This window comes from Semicossyphus pulcher, unplaced genomic scaffold, assembly GCF_022749685.1.
Source record: "Semicossyphus pulcher isolate SPU_LCO1_2020_fin unplaced genomic scaffold, fSemPul1.0.p SCAF_24, whole genome shotgun sequence".
NCBI lineage: Eukaryota > Metazoa > Chordata > Actinopteri > Labriformes > Labridae > Semicossyphus > Semicossyphus pulcher.
Genome location: NW_027211698.1, coordinates 9,204,477 through 9,217,311, shown reverse-complemented (window position 1 = coordinate 9,217,311; position 12,835 = coordinate 9,204,477). Strand labels below are relative to the sequence as shown.

At 43.2% G+C, this 12,835-nt stretch overlaps 1 protein-coding gene across 1 annotated transcript in view; it reads right to left on the bottom strand.

Moving 5' to 3' along the window:
- The window catches only part of LOC138603735 (cilia and flagella-associated protein 47-like), a 51,419-nt gene that overhangs the window by 32,420 nt on the left and 6,164 nt on the right, over nucleotides 1–12,835 (bottom strand). The window contains exons 18-27 of the mRNA XM_069675632.1: nucleotides 11,730–11,852; nucleotides 11,503–11,634; nucleotides 11,336–11,413; nucleotides 6,135–6,282; nucleotides 5,949–6,034; nucleotides 4,955–5,159; nucleotides 4,773–4,860; nucleotides 4,456–4,673; nucleotides 2,307–2,532; nucleotides 89–206 (exon numbers count right to left, since the gene is read on the bottom strand). Coding sequence (XP_069531733.1) covers nucleotides 89–206; nucleotides 2,307–2,532; nucleotides 4,456–4,673; nucleotides 4,773–4,860; nucleotides 4,955–5,159; nucleotides 5,949–6,034; nucleotides 6,135–6,282; nucleotides 11,336–11,413; nucleotides 11,503–11,634; nucleotides 11,730–11,852 — 1,422 coding nt within the window. The remainder of the gene's footprint in view (nucleotides 1–88; nucleotides 207–2,306; nucleotides 2,533–4,455; nucleotides 4,674–4,772; nucleotides 4,861–4,954; nucleotides 5,160–5,948; nucleotides 6,035–6,134; nucleotides 6,283–11,335; nucleotides 11,414–11,502; nucleotides 11,635–11,729; nucleotides 11,853–12,835) is intronic.

Here is a 12,835-nt window from a genome sequence, read left to right as displayed (position 1 = left end):
GTGTGAAGATAAATACAGCTTAAAAAATCAGATGGGGTTCTGTGACTTTCTCTAAGTAGTGTAACCAGATGTGAGCACAGAGCTGTACCTGATCCTGGTTTCTGGCAGGGATGGTGTTCCCCTCTGGAAAGGTGACAGAAAGAGGCTGCATCTTTGTTCCGTCCTCCAGTTCCACCTCATCCGCCTCGGCTGACACGCTGGTTCCGCTACAAACGTGGGCAGACAGACGACGTGTCAAAGGAAACGTCCCGACCTCACAGTGGGATTGTTCGGTCAACTGCTTTCTCTGAGGTCAAGTATATTCTTCGATACACAAAAAGGTTTTTCAATAGAAAAATAAATTTTGACACATTATTGACCAGGGTAAATTACCGCTTATATCCTGTATTTCTCTGTACATAAATGACTGAAATAACTGGTCCTAGTCAACACTGTTCATTTAGGGGGGGATTATGCTAATTTCAAACTTCATATTTTCACTCTGTAATTCCTCTGGAGTAGTTTAGCATAATTTAGAGTTAAAAAACCTCCTCATTTTTCTCACACTGGTGCTCTGTGCAGGCCCTCATACAGCCTCTGCCTGAAACGACTCAGTCAGCTCTGTCCCTTTAAGAAACTACAAGCCCTGCAAGCCCGCTTTCTTCTGATTGGCCAGCTCTCCGAAGCCTGCCAAGGAGCAGAACTTAGTGTTTGAGGTGAGCCTCCTACCCTGTGGCCGTGTTACAGAGTTGTCGACAAAGAGTAAACTTAACTTCATCTGCTGCTCTTTGACCTTTGGAAAAGTAACTACTAATGTCTTTCCTTCACAGCCAAAGAAACACTTTCTCCAAGACATTCTTAACAAACTTGACAAGCAGATCTGTCGAGCAGACATCCTGAACTGTTTGGTGGGCGTGTCCTTGAACTGTGCCAGGGGCAGGAAGTTCTTCTTTGTCTCGGGCGGATGCCCAAATATAGAGTTCCTCCACTTTGTGACATCACAAAGTGAAAAGTCTGGAGAAGTCTGTGTGAAACCTGGCGTTCACAGCAGCCTGCAGACTGAGACTTAGCAGGGGATTACTCCAACATACTTTTACCTACAGATTTGAAACTTCACCTACATTTAGTCTGGACATCCAACATTGTAACGTTATATAAACGTCTTAAAATGTGAAACAGCATAATACCTCCTCTTTAAGGAAAGAAAAGGCTGAACCTCAGCTATGTTTATCAGATGATAAAAAGCATGTACCCAAGATGGACCTTTAATGCTAAGGCAAAAATGACACCAAGGTCACGGCGACTACAAGTTTGTGTCAATCTGTTTTGCCTAAGAACACACTTGAAAGCTGTAGTTTACACTGCTTTATGTTAATAGGTAAAAGTGGTCATAAAAAACGTCCAGTTAAGCCCCTTTCACACGTGCACTAATTTTCACAGCAGCAGGTGAGCCGCGCGTAAAGGAAGCTCGTCGTTAAAGATGTTAAAGACAGAAAGCAGAGGGGAGAGTGTCCAGTAAATTCATCTATCATGGATGATGTGATAGAATTAGTCGCCAAACATACTTGCGATTCCCCCTCCTTGTCCAACAGGGAAAATCTCCCGCTGTGCTTTCAGGAAAATGTGCATGTGTGAAAGGGGCTTTAGATGGATTGACAGCATCTTTGTAATGAAATAACAGCAAACTCTTTCAGTTTATGGAAGCACTGTAATATAGCTTTACATGGAACAGTTAGATGCAATGCAATCAGCTGTAAGAGTGCACCGAATCTGTGGTCAGATCTGTATTTCAAGCTGAGTGCTTCCATGCAATATTTAGACAAACCTCCTGCTTATAACGTGGGCAGAATTCTAATTTCATTTATTAGTTTTATTGTATTTCCTCATGTTTTATTTACATACTGCTATGTGTTCTTGAGGAGATGTAGTGCAGTCACAGGGACGTGGCTCAGAAATTGCCAGATCGCTGTCTACTATGAAATCTGAATAACAATGTAAACCGCAGAGGCATGTGGATTAGCTTTTGGCTTACAATGTCAGCAACATGAGTGCAGGACTGCCAGTTATTGAGTCCTAGTCTGATTGATAAAAAACCTCACTCAAATGTCGGTTTATGTTCCTGGCAGTGTTTACTCTCATTTAGCTACAACGGCCCGACACAGATGCTAAATTGTCGCGAGCTAGAAAAAATGTAAACACAATAAAAATCCATCAGGGTTATTGTTCGGCTGTGATCGTAAAGCAGTCGTCTACGTGAGCCATTCATAACATGAAACATTTAGCAGTGCGTGCGCGCGTGTGTGTGTGTGTGTGTGTGTGTGACCAACCTAGGATATCCTTCAGCAAGCAGGGTGAGTGTGGCACCTGCGTTACTTTCAAGGGGCACAGGTGTGAGGGTGATTTGAGGGGGGAGGACGGTGATACGGGGATGCTGGTGATTAATAGTGATGGACAGCTCTCGGTAGGGTTGATGTCCCGCCTCTGCTCCTATCACCTCACTTCCCTCGTATCCAAGGTAAAGAGGGAGGCGCAGTCTGGTCACGTTTCTGGACCCTAGAGGGAAAGAAGTTGTAATCTCATTTTGGTGGTGCCATCAACGGATGTTCACTCAGAGCACATGGCATGTTCCCATATCACCTTTATTTATTTTCATGTTTGCCTATCCTTTTTTAAGTCTACGTTCTTCATCCAGTTGACATGTAATCACACAAGGGGGGAAAAAGTTGTTCCAGCCAGACAGCATAAAGATTAACGAGTAATTCTAAGCAGCTCTGTAACACACACCAGTCGGGAGCGTGCATTGGAGGCCTTTGCTTTGAACGGCGACTCGCTCTACAGCCATTTAAAGGCAGCAGGTGTCTCCTCCATCTGCAGCCTGTAACTGGATTAAGCAGCAGAGCGGCTCGTAAAATCTTCTAGACTTTTGCAAAATAGTTACTTTGCTTATTTGCACATTAAACTGGTCAGTTATAGTCATGTTATCAGGACACATCTCCTTCCCTCTCAGTGACAAGCTTCCTAATGGACATCTGCTCCTGTCAACCCTTCTCCTTTAAACGCTGCATTTTCTTTTTAAGTGTTGCCTGCAGCTCTGCATTTAAATACAGGGTGACGCGTTAAGAGACTGTTCAGGTTAAATTCTGTAGATTGGATTACAAACTTAAAAACATTTACAAATTACAAAGCATTCCAAATAAAATCCTGCACTACTATGTGTGGAAAACACGAAGACAATTCAACTAAAGAGAGGCAACATCTGCGCTTGGCAGTGCATATGAGCTTCTAATCATTCAGCAGTACGCAGTAAGCTCCCTCTGAGTAAAATGCTCTATGTGATTGGCTATGATTGTCACAGCCTCTATACCGCTAATGCACGATAAAGAGGCGCTCTATGCAATTGTTGCCATTGTATTGTTCAGCTTATTCATGTAAAAACTGACAATTTATTTGGTTTTATGTAACACATACATTGTTATTCATTATTTCGTTTAGTATAAATAGTGGTGCTTTTATTTTGAAGTTGCATTTCAAGTCTCGTTGGGCTGCTCTCGCGGGAGTAAGATTCATCACCTGCAAGCACGGACATCTACGCTCCTCTAAAAGTTTATGCAGGACACCTCGGAAAGACTATTTCCTTTGGTAGCAAGCAGCCAATGAGGTACCGTAAAATTTAGTGTATAAGACGCATTTTTAATGCATTTTTTCATCTAAAAAGTGGGCTGCTTCCTTTACGCCGGTGCAACCAATTACCAGTATAAATTGCAGAGAACTTGTATACACGTTTTTATTCATCTATAGCAACAGAAAACCTTTTTCCCTCTTGGATACCCCCCAAAAACAGACTGCGTTTTATATTCCGGAGCGACTTATATTCTGGATTTTACGGTAACTTTTACGGTGGATTTGGAGAAGCCTTCAATAGACCTGTAGCAAGAAAGCCACTTGTCTCTGCCTGTGCTTGGAGGGAATTCTCCTCTATGGGTCATGCTTATTTTGAACTCACTATCTTTGTTCAAGAGATTTGGGAATGGAGGACTCAAGCAAAACTGAATATACATCAGGGCAAGCTTCTTTGTTCTGTTGGTAAAAGTTTAACTATATGGCAAAAGCTTTAATAAGGTCCACGCCATAAGGAAGTGTTCTGTCTTATGAGGCTTCAACAGACATTTTTCATAGCTGTACTTGGGGGTAGGGTTTTAGTTTGCTCGAAGCTTCACTGGCTTAAGTGCTGCCTTCAGAGGCTGAGTGCCAGGCCGAAATGTAAGTCCTTGTTTATGGTCCTAACTATGGATTTAATGATCTAAACTGCATGAGAACATAACAGAGTACTTTATCTCTGCCCATGTAAAAACGGTGGGATGTTCTGTGATGTCTATTTAGTGATGACATATGCGCCTGTGATTTTCTATGTGTCTTGACAGCGATTGAGCAATCCCTGATAATGTGTGCGTGTGTTTTTTCACCATCTCCTCTCACCTGGTCTGATAGCCTCAGGTCTGATGCTGACCACCAGGCAGACGGACTGACTGGGCCCAACGCAGCCTGATGATGGAGACACTGCACATACTTGTAGCTCCCCCTCTCTTCTGTCCGGTGTCAGTGCCGCTACACTGCAGTCAAACCACCAGTTGACATGCTCCCTGACACCTCCATGCCAAAACACGCTCGCTTGAGAGGCTGCCTTCAGCTCCACTGTCTGCGGAGGGAGAGGGGAGTTAGCGACAGAATGGGAACACACCACAGAAACAGAAACGTAGATGACTCATAGATGGATTGAGTTTACCCTTGTTGATGTTTTAGTGGCAAAATCAGAGTGTGGTGCCGAAGGTTCCACCTGGAACTGGAGGCTAGAGGGGGACATTTCCAGGGGGGCACACAGCACTGAAAACATACATTAAAAACAGCCACTAGCTCCCCTTTGTGCACAGAAAATGTAACACACACACAAACTCATCTTCCACACTGATGACCCCACCTGTGGCCTGTATGCGCTGCGACCGTCGCGTCGCCATGGTGACAGACCGGGGAAGCGATCTGACGGCATGGTTCCTGCTGCCAGCTGTCAGCGTGGAGGAGGTGGAGGGGGAAGAGGAGGGCGGCGTGGGGAGGGGAGACAGGGAGGCAGCGGGCCATCTCACTCCGTTGACCTTCAGTGGCAGGTCGAAGTCATAGCTCGCCGCCTGCAGGAGGACATTCCCATGATTGTCCTTCTCTACTTCAAACATTTTAATATATTAATTTAGCAAACAAATAAATACAGATACTTGTCGAGTATATACTTGACAATAGAAAAAACAATGCCTGATTAATTATCTTTTTAACATACTCTTGAATAACAAATTACATCAACCCCCAATTATAGAACATAACTTTAGCTAACATGCTAACCATGTAAAATTGAATATTTGTGCTAAACATGCTGCAACAAACTAAGAAAAGTCACAAAAGTCGAGCACACGTGCTAATGTGAGAATTATCAGGAACAGCCACTAGGGGGTGCTGAAATTATGGCTATTCTTAATTACCGTAAAATCCAGAATAGAAGAGGCAGTCTGTTTTTGGGGGTATCGCAGAGGGAAAAAGGGGCAGGTCCGTGATGAAGCACTAACTAGCTTATAGCGCCATCGTCTGGGCAAAATACTGTAGCACAATAAAATACCTTTCTATACTGGTATATTGGTCGCACAAAAAATGTAAGTCAAAGTGCGACTTATACACCAAATTTTAGGGTATCAAGTAACTGTATAATTGCATCTGGACACCTGCAGCGGCACACAGAAGTAGACAAACGCCGGCTTCCCACGTCTAACAATCTTGCTCCAGCTAGCAAGCTGTCAGAGACCTGCAGTTGAAAATTGGCCAGCTGGCTAACCCTTGGCACATTTACAGCAGTGCTGATTAATGAATGAATCCTTACCAGCTTATGTAATGTTTAAAGATGTGGAAACAGCACTGTCTTGCATTCTCACCTGAGTGGGGGAGAAGACAAGGGAACAGTCCAGCGTCTGGTGGCCTTGGACCTCGAGCACACTCACACCTGGCTCCTTCTTTGCGCCTTTATAAGCACAGGAGCAATAACACAAACTAAATCTAGCCAACACAGACAAAAACTCAACTGTGTGATATACTGCCTTGTGTGTGTAATAAATACATACTTGGTGACAGCTGAGGGAGCTGCAGAGAGAAGTCTGTGTACTCCGACAGGTCGAAGGTGACCCGGGCTGCGGCTGACGAGTGGTTTGTCAGAGAGAACGGTATCGCCCGCCGAGAACCGGCGTGAACCCCATAAAACTGGAAATGGGACTGAAAAGAGGGAGAAAGAAATTGACACAATACAAGCGAACAGCGTGGGTGAAATTCGTCGCTTTCATTGCCTTCTTCAGGGACAGTCAGGCTGATTAAAAACCGTCTGAGAAGCCTCTGTATTTCTTTAATCTATCAACTTTTGAGAACTTATCTACAAAGCTCAGTCTCAAAGGTTCAGGCAGCAACTAAAGAATCACGTCCTGCCATGAAAACTCAAGAATAAAAGCCAAGAATGAAAGAAAAAGAATAATTTTCTGCAACTGAAGATGTATAAAAGCAGAATATCCTTGATTCCATTTCTTTCAAAAGGTGCAAACAGTGCCGTTTCCACGGACGCACACATTCACACGCTCGTTCTCGCACACTTTAAATCAGAGCCTGATACATTTTCTTCCTCCTTACGCCATCACTTTTCCCCTTATCTTTTACCGAGCCAGGTATATCACTTCTGTGGAGATTAGGGATGATAAAAAGCATGGAAGTGATTCAGGAGGCCTTTTTCAAACTGAAGTGCCCCAAAGCTCCGTCATCACAGCAAATTCAGAGACGTGCGTGCTGATCATGTTCTTAAATGTAGGAAGAGGGATGAGAAAAATGTGCAAACATGAGTAAGGGCACAGTTTTTACAATCTTGCAATCGTAAATTATCAAATGAAAATTGCATGGGATGATATGTAGGGTTGCAGCGTTTCACTATTAACCACGCTTTTAAACGTCTCGCTTATTTAGTCGTAAAGGATCCGCGACACCGCGTGCTTCTCACTCTCAAAAAAGGTGCCGGTACATTATTTTTGGCGCAACCTGCACGGAACGAAAACAAAAGTGATATTAAATTTAAACGTGTCACTTTAAATCAATGGCGTAGCGGTGAAAGTTGGGCTTTCAGTGCAACGTGAGCAAACAGCAGTAAAGCGGCGTGTGGTCTAAACCCTCCTCTCAGTGCCGAGTAAACGCCAGCCTTTGTACACTAACATGACATCAGGAGCGCGTACACTTCCAGCATGATACCAAGGGATCTAATACATTGCAGTTCATGTATTATTAATAATAATTAGACTGCATGAGAGATGAAACTTAAACTTCAAACAAACAATTACAGTCAGGAGTTTCTCAGGCCACATGTAAGATTAGATCGGCATGGATCTCTCTCTCCCTCTTGGCAACCTTTTTCTAAAGAGTGACTAGCGACAAATTTAGCAACTTTTTCAGACCACTGAAATGTATTATAATGCAATTCATTCCCATGTATGCTGCTAAGAGTAATCGCAGTTCACAGCTCCGAGTTGCTCTCTCTCCTCATGACCTGTGCACAGCAGCACTGCGCAGGCAGTCAGGGGCAGGTGGGGCGGGGCTGGCCTGCGCAGGAAGAGGACAGCAGCCAATCGGGCAGCTTGCTGTGACAACCGCCACACCGATCCATCCTGGCTACAGATGGATAATGGTTTTGAATGGTTTACATAGTACATAAGAAATCTGCCTTTCAAGCTGACTAGTTCTATTGGAAAAATGTGGTTCACAGGAGAGTTGTTTGTGTCGATTCTACATTAATTGATTTTACATTTAAATACCCATTATTACAAGCTTCAGCCTTAAGAAGAAAAAAGCAGCAAATTGTGCGTTTAATTAGTTAGCTAGATTTTAGCAATTAGTAATGTTGTAAAATTAATTATGCATAATAATCGTGATAATCGTATCATCAAAATCTCTAATCGTTGCATCCCTAATGACAGGTATAGTTTCTCTACAACAAGATGCTGTCAGTTCTCCCTTTATTATTAACAATCACATACTGTAGATCTACATGTCTTCTGAGTGTCCCCGTTACTTTCTGTGTCAAGTGGCAAATTCATTATCAGATTTTACTGGTTCACAAACCGCGGCTACCAGGCACCGCGCTGAACGATGAGCCGCCTCCTAATCTGTCAAGTTATAAACAGAATGTCCTTTTTTATGCTCGAGTGCAGCCGAGAGCGTGAAGCTTAAACCTCTGCAAAGATCATATATTTGACAGAGGGCTTCCTCTTTGCGCAGTATTTTAATTTAAGGGATGTCAGTGATGAGGCAACAGCTGCTATTAATACAGCCGCTGGTTTTTGTTTCGTTTCCACACACTGCAAAATGACAGGAGGGGAAGTCGTGTGGGTGGATAATTACATGATTTGTTCTTCCTTCCCTTCTCCTTCTCTTCTATATTTGTTCTTCTATCTTTACGCTCCTGTCTTCAAATCTTGCATGCATTAAAGATAATTATGTAGATAACTCATGTTCGAACCAGCTAAGGTGATGCCTAACCTGGTGATATTTTGCATTAGAATTTAGGGTTGCAATTGTGGCCTACATGTTAAAATCTCCACCACACCTGACCACTGACCGCTGCCACTCCCCTAACATCATAAAGCCGGCCCTCAGACCCGTCACTCCCTTTCACACCAATATTTCCTTTTGTACTCCCTTTGTATAAACAACCAAACTTGCAGCCTCTCTGCATGGTCACAAAGATTTCCGAGCTGTGAATTAAATTCTAACTTAAGATATTTTGCAGCACAGATTCTGTGTAGGATTGTCATATCCTTCAAATATCAGAGAAAGCACATTTTCCTTTTTGAGACAGCTCAACGGACCTCCTACACACAGCTCAGGATTTATATAACAGTTTTACAGTTAAAGCTTTTCTTTGGTTGAGTTATTGCACCTTATTGGATTGTTGATATTTATGCTTTGTATGTTTTCTCCAATAGATCGTTGCATCTGAATCTAGCATAGCTTCCTGTGTAAATGGTAAGGGTTAAAGCTGTGGTTCTCAACTGGTGGGTCGGGACCCAAAAGTGGGTCGTGGAAGTGTGCATGGGAGAAAAAAAAAGTCTGATTTTGAAAGACATGACGTGTAGTTTATTCATGTATCCACTGAGTGGGTAATCCCAGCTACAGTTACATTTACAATCTTGAAACTTCATGAGCCCAGCAGTTGCATTTATTTTGCACTTTATTTCTGTAGAGGAAATATTTTCCTCTAATGCACTGCCACCTGCTGGACATTTTGGTTATTTTTCATAACATAAATTTGAGTGGTTAAAAATGTCAGAAATTTGTGTCTCGATTTGTTATTGAGGAGGTGTTTCGGTACTTGTTTGTGAACAGGAGCAACTTTGTTGGCGGCTGTGGCTCAGTGGTAGGGTCGGTTGTCTTTCAATCAGAAGGTCAGAGGTTCAATCCCCAGCTCCCCAAAGCTACATGTCAAAGTGTCCTTGTGCAAGACACTAACCCCAAGTTGCTCCCAGTGGCATAGCCAATGGGTATGAATGTGATATCTGATTGACAGTTGGGCACTTCACGTAGCAGCCTCTGCCAACAGTGTGTGAATGGGTGAATGTGATATGGAGTGTAAAAGCAGCTTAGAGTGGTTGCAAAGACTAGAAAAGCACTATGTAAGTACAGTCCATTTACTTTAGTAGGGAGTGGCTGCATGTTTGCAGCCAATAAAACATGTTGATTGGCTGCAAACATGCAGTCACTCCCTACTTAAACTGTTTGCCTGATGAAGGTCGAGTACCGAAATGTTGCAAGCAAAAAAGTGTGCAGGAGTCAACTTGCAATTTTGACGGATCTTTCCCTCTCCTACGCACCTGTCCTATGAAAGAAGTTTTTCTCCACATTGGAACTTGAGGCTCAACCAGTTGAGAAGCACTGTATAATGCTGCTGCTTCTTAAGTTGTGGTTGACATTACAGGCCAACTGTGGTAAATAACAATAACTGCCTTCATGTCATAAAAACTGGATATCTGCTCATCACTTCCTAAATCTAAAGCAGAAACATCAAACAGAGCCCTGGACAGACTCCAGTATTCCTGCTGAATACCACTCTGATCTCCTCCACATCTACACCCCTTCCAATTTGCAATGTTGAGTGCATTACTGTTTTTAAATCTAGACTCATTGTTAGTTTGTTGTTTTTAAATGTCCTTGGGTTTTGTGCGAGGTGCTTCAAAACACTTTTCTATTATCATCATTATTTACAAATGGATTGTTTTATGACAAGCGCAATCAATGCCGTGAACAAACCGGTCATTATACTGATTGTGCTCTCAGCATGGAGTGAAATATAGATAAAAACAAGGTAAGAAAAAACAAGACTGCAATCAGCCAGTCCTGAAATTAAATGTAACCGTGGAGGACAAAAACACAATTAAGCTTAAGGCGTAAATTCCCACCGTGGTCCTCGTTAGAAAGACAAAAGATGAAAGATTGAAGACACGTCAGTCGGGTGAGATAGGTTTAAAAAAACGACCACATATTTAACAACCATTTTTCATAAGTTTAAACCCCTCTTGGATTGCTGAGTCTTCAGACTCCAAAGAAAGCAAAGATGCTCTATAACATCTGGTGCTCGTTTCTAAACCATCTGTCTGACCGTCTCTGATAATACCATGCACCTGCACGCACACATTCGGACTCATAACACCGCTCCTCAAAACTGCCATCAGCAGTCTGTGGTTGCCATGGCCTGGGGTGAAAAAAGTGCTTTCACTTGGGGGGAAATGTCGCCATCATTTTGTCTTCAACGGCTTCTTCCGGCTGTCATTATCCAAGGACTCCACGCCTAATCAAAGAAACCTTTTAGAGGTAACACCCACCGCTAACGTTAGCTGCACAGAAGATGTTAGCTAACCTGTCGTCTACTAGGACAACCAAGTTCTATTCTAGTCTTGTATTTTGTATCTCTTTGAACATTTAGATTCAAGATACAGACAACCATGAGTCTTATCATAGCTGTCCTTCAGCTGCTACTCTAAGATGTATTCAGGAGCTTTGCTGTTGCTTGCTGATTTTGAGGAAGGATTTTAATAGTGCATTGGTAAAGTATATTTCTACAAGCTGTCTCAAATCGAGTTTATTCTCTTCTGTGAGCTACAATAAAAGGAGTTAATAAAAGCCTTTATGCTCAGAAGCGGCTACGTAACTCTCTTTTTCTCCGGGCATGTTTATTGCTGTGCTTTGTCACTCCTACAGACAAACTGTGTGTGCATAAACATAATGCCAAACACAAACTCACCACACTGATGTCTACATTTGGATGCTCCACCGATCCGCCCACTCGGAGCTCTGTGGACTTCATGCTCCTCAGAGCTATCTGTAACACACACACATGATTGTGTACTTCCTCTCTTTGTCTCTCACACAAACACAAATCCTCATAATGCTCTATTTTCTCCCTCTCACCTCCACTCTGGTGTCAAACTTGACGACAGAGTCAGGGTTGAAGTGGATCTTGAGTGTAGCCTGGCCCCCTTTTGGCACCACGCCCTCTGATGGACTCACCGCCAGGCCTGGCAGAGGGCAAACATCGAGCACCTGCCTCGAGCAATCACAGAGAGCAGAGAGAGAGAGCGACTATGTAGCTAAGGATTCGTGCATCTGCAGGTGTGTGTGTGTGTGTGAGGGGGCACCTGGTAGTAGGCATGGTTCTGTCCAGTGTTGTGTAGGACTGCAGTTCTAAAAGACGGCATGTTGAGAGGCACTGATCCAAATGTGATCTGCTTCTCTGCCAGCTGGACACTGGTGGGTCCAACCTGAGAGAAGCACAGAAAGTTGTTATTCTCCTGTGATTTTTAATGCATAGTATTTTGTTCTGCATTTGTACACCGCCCACTCTCCACCAGCCTGCCTTGTCTACTTCAAATCTAGTCACTGATTTCCCACATTTTTCCTCCATGTATTTGGAGCGTGTGTACGACTCGGGAGTTGTGCACGGGAGAGTTTTTTCCATTGAAAAAAAAAAGCAGGAAAGTCACGAGCCAAACTTAAAACGTAACATTTCTTGTTGCCGGATTGTGTTCTGGTCCGCTGAGGCCGCTGTCAGAGGAGGAATCGATACATGCCTCTTTGATGGATTTTGCCTCGTATTATGGTTGAACGTTGGTAAAAACAAAGAGGCGCTTTGTACCTCATCGGTCATTTAATGTCATTTACAAATCACATTTTTAGATTGTTGGAAAAGCTTTTGCTATTAACCTTGATTATAGCCGTCCTGAGCGATGTTGGGCCACTTAAAATGCACCCAAAAGTACAAAGAGCATCACTAAAAGCTCTTTAAGAACTGCATTTCCATTTGTCATTATTGTAATCAGCTGTAGCAGACGCTTCAAGTGCTCTACGCATTGACACCTGCCTGAATAACCACAGTGTCTCAGGTGAGACCTGACACATTGTTTATATTTTGGTCAGAATATGAAGGTTGGGAACATAGCGAGCACATAAATCAATGTTTTTTAATGATCAGCCAGTCCAGTGTTGGCTAGCAAACAGATGTTACAGTGACAAGAATCGATCGATCCAACCCCCCATTCCTCTCTGCTACCCTCCTGTCTGCACAAACAGCAAGCCCAGGTTCTGATGGTTTAGTCATACATATTCATGTGATGTCTTGGTAAACACGTTCTCCAAATAAAGTTGCAGGTCTTAACTGATTTCCCTTTGTCTGTGTGTACATTAGGGCTGCACGATATATCGTTTATTGCGATGAGCGCATGTGCAGGAAGTGCGATAGTGAAGC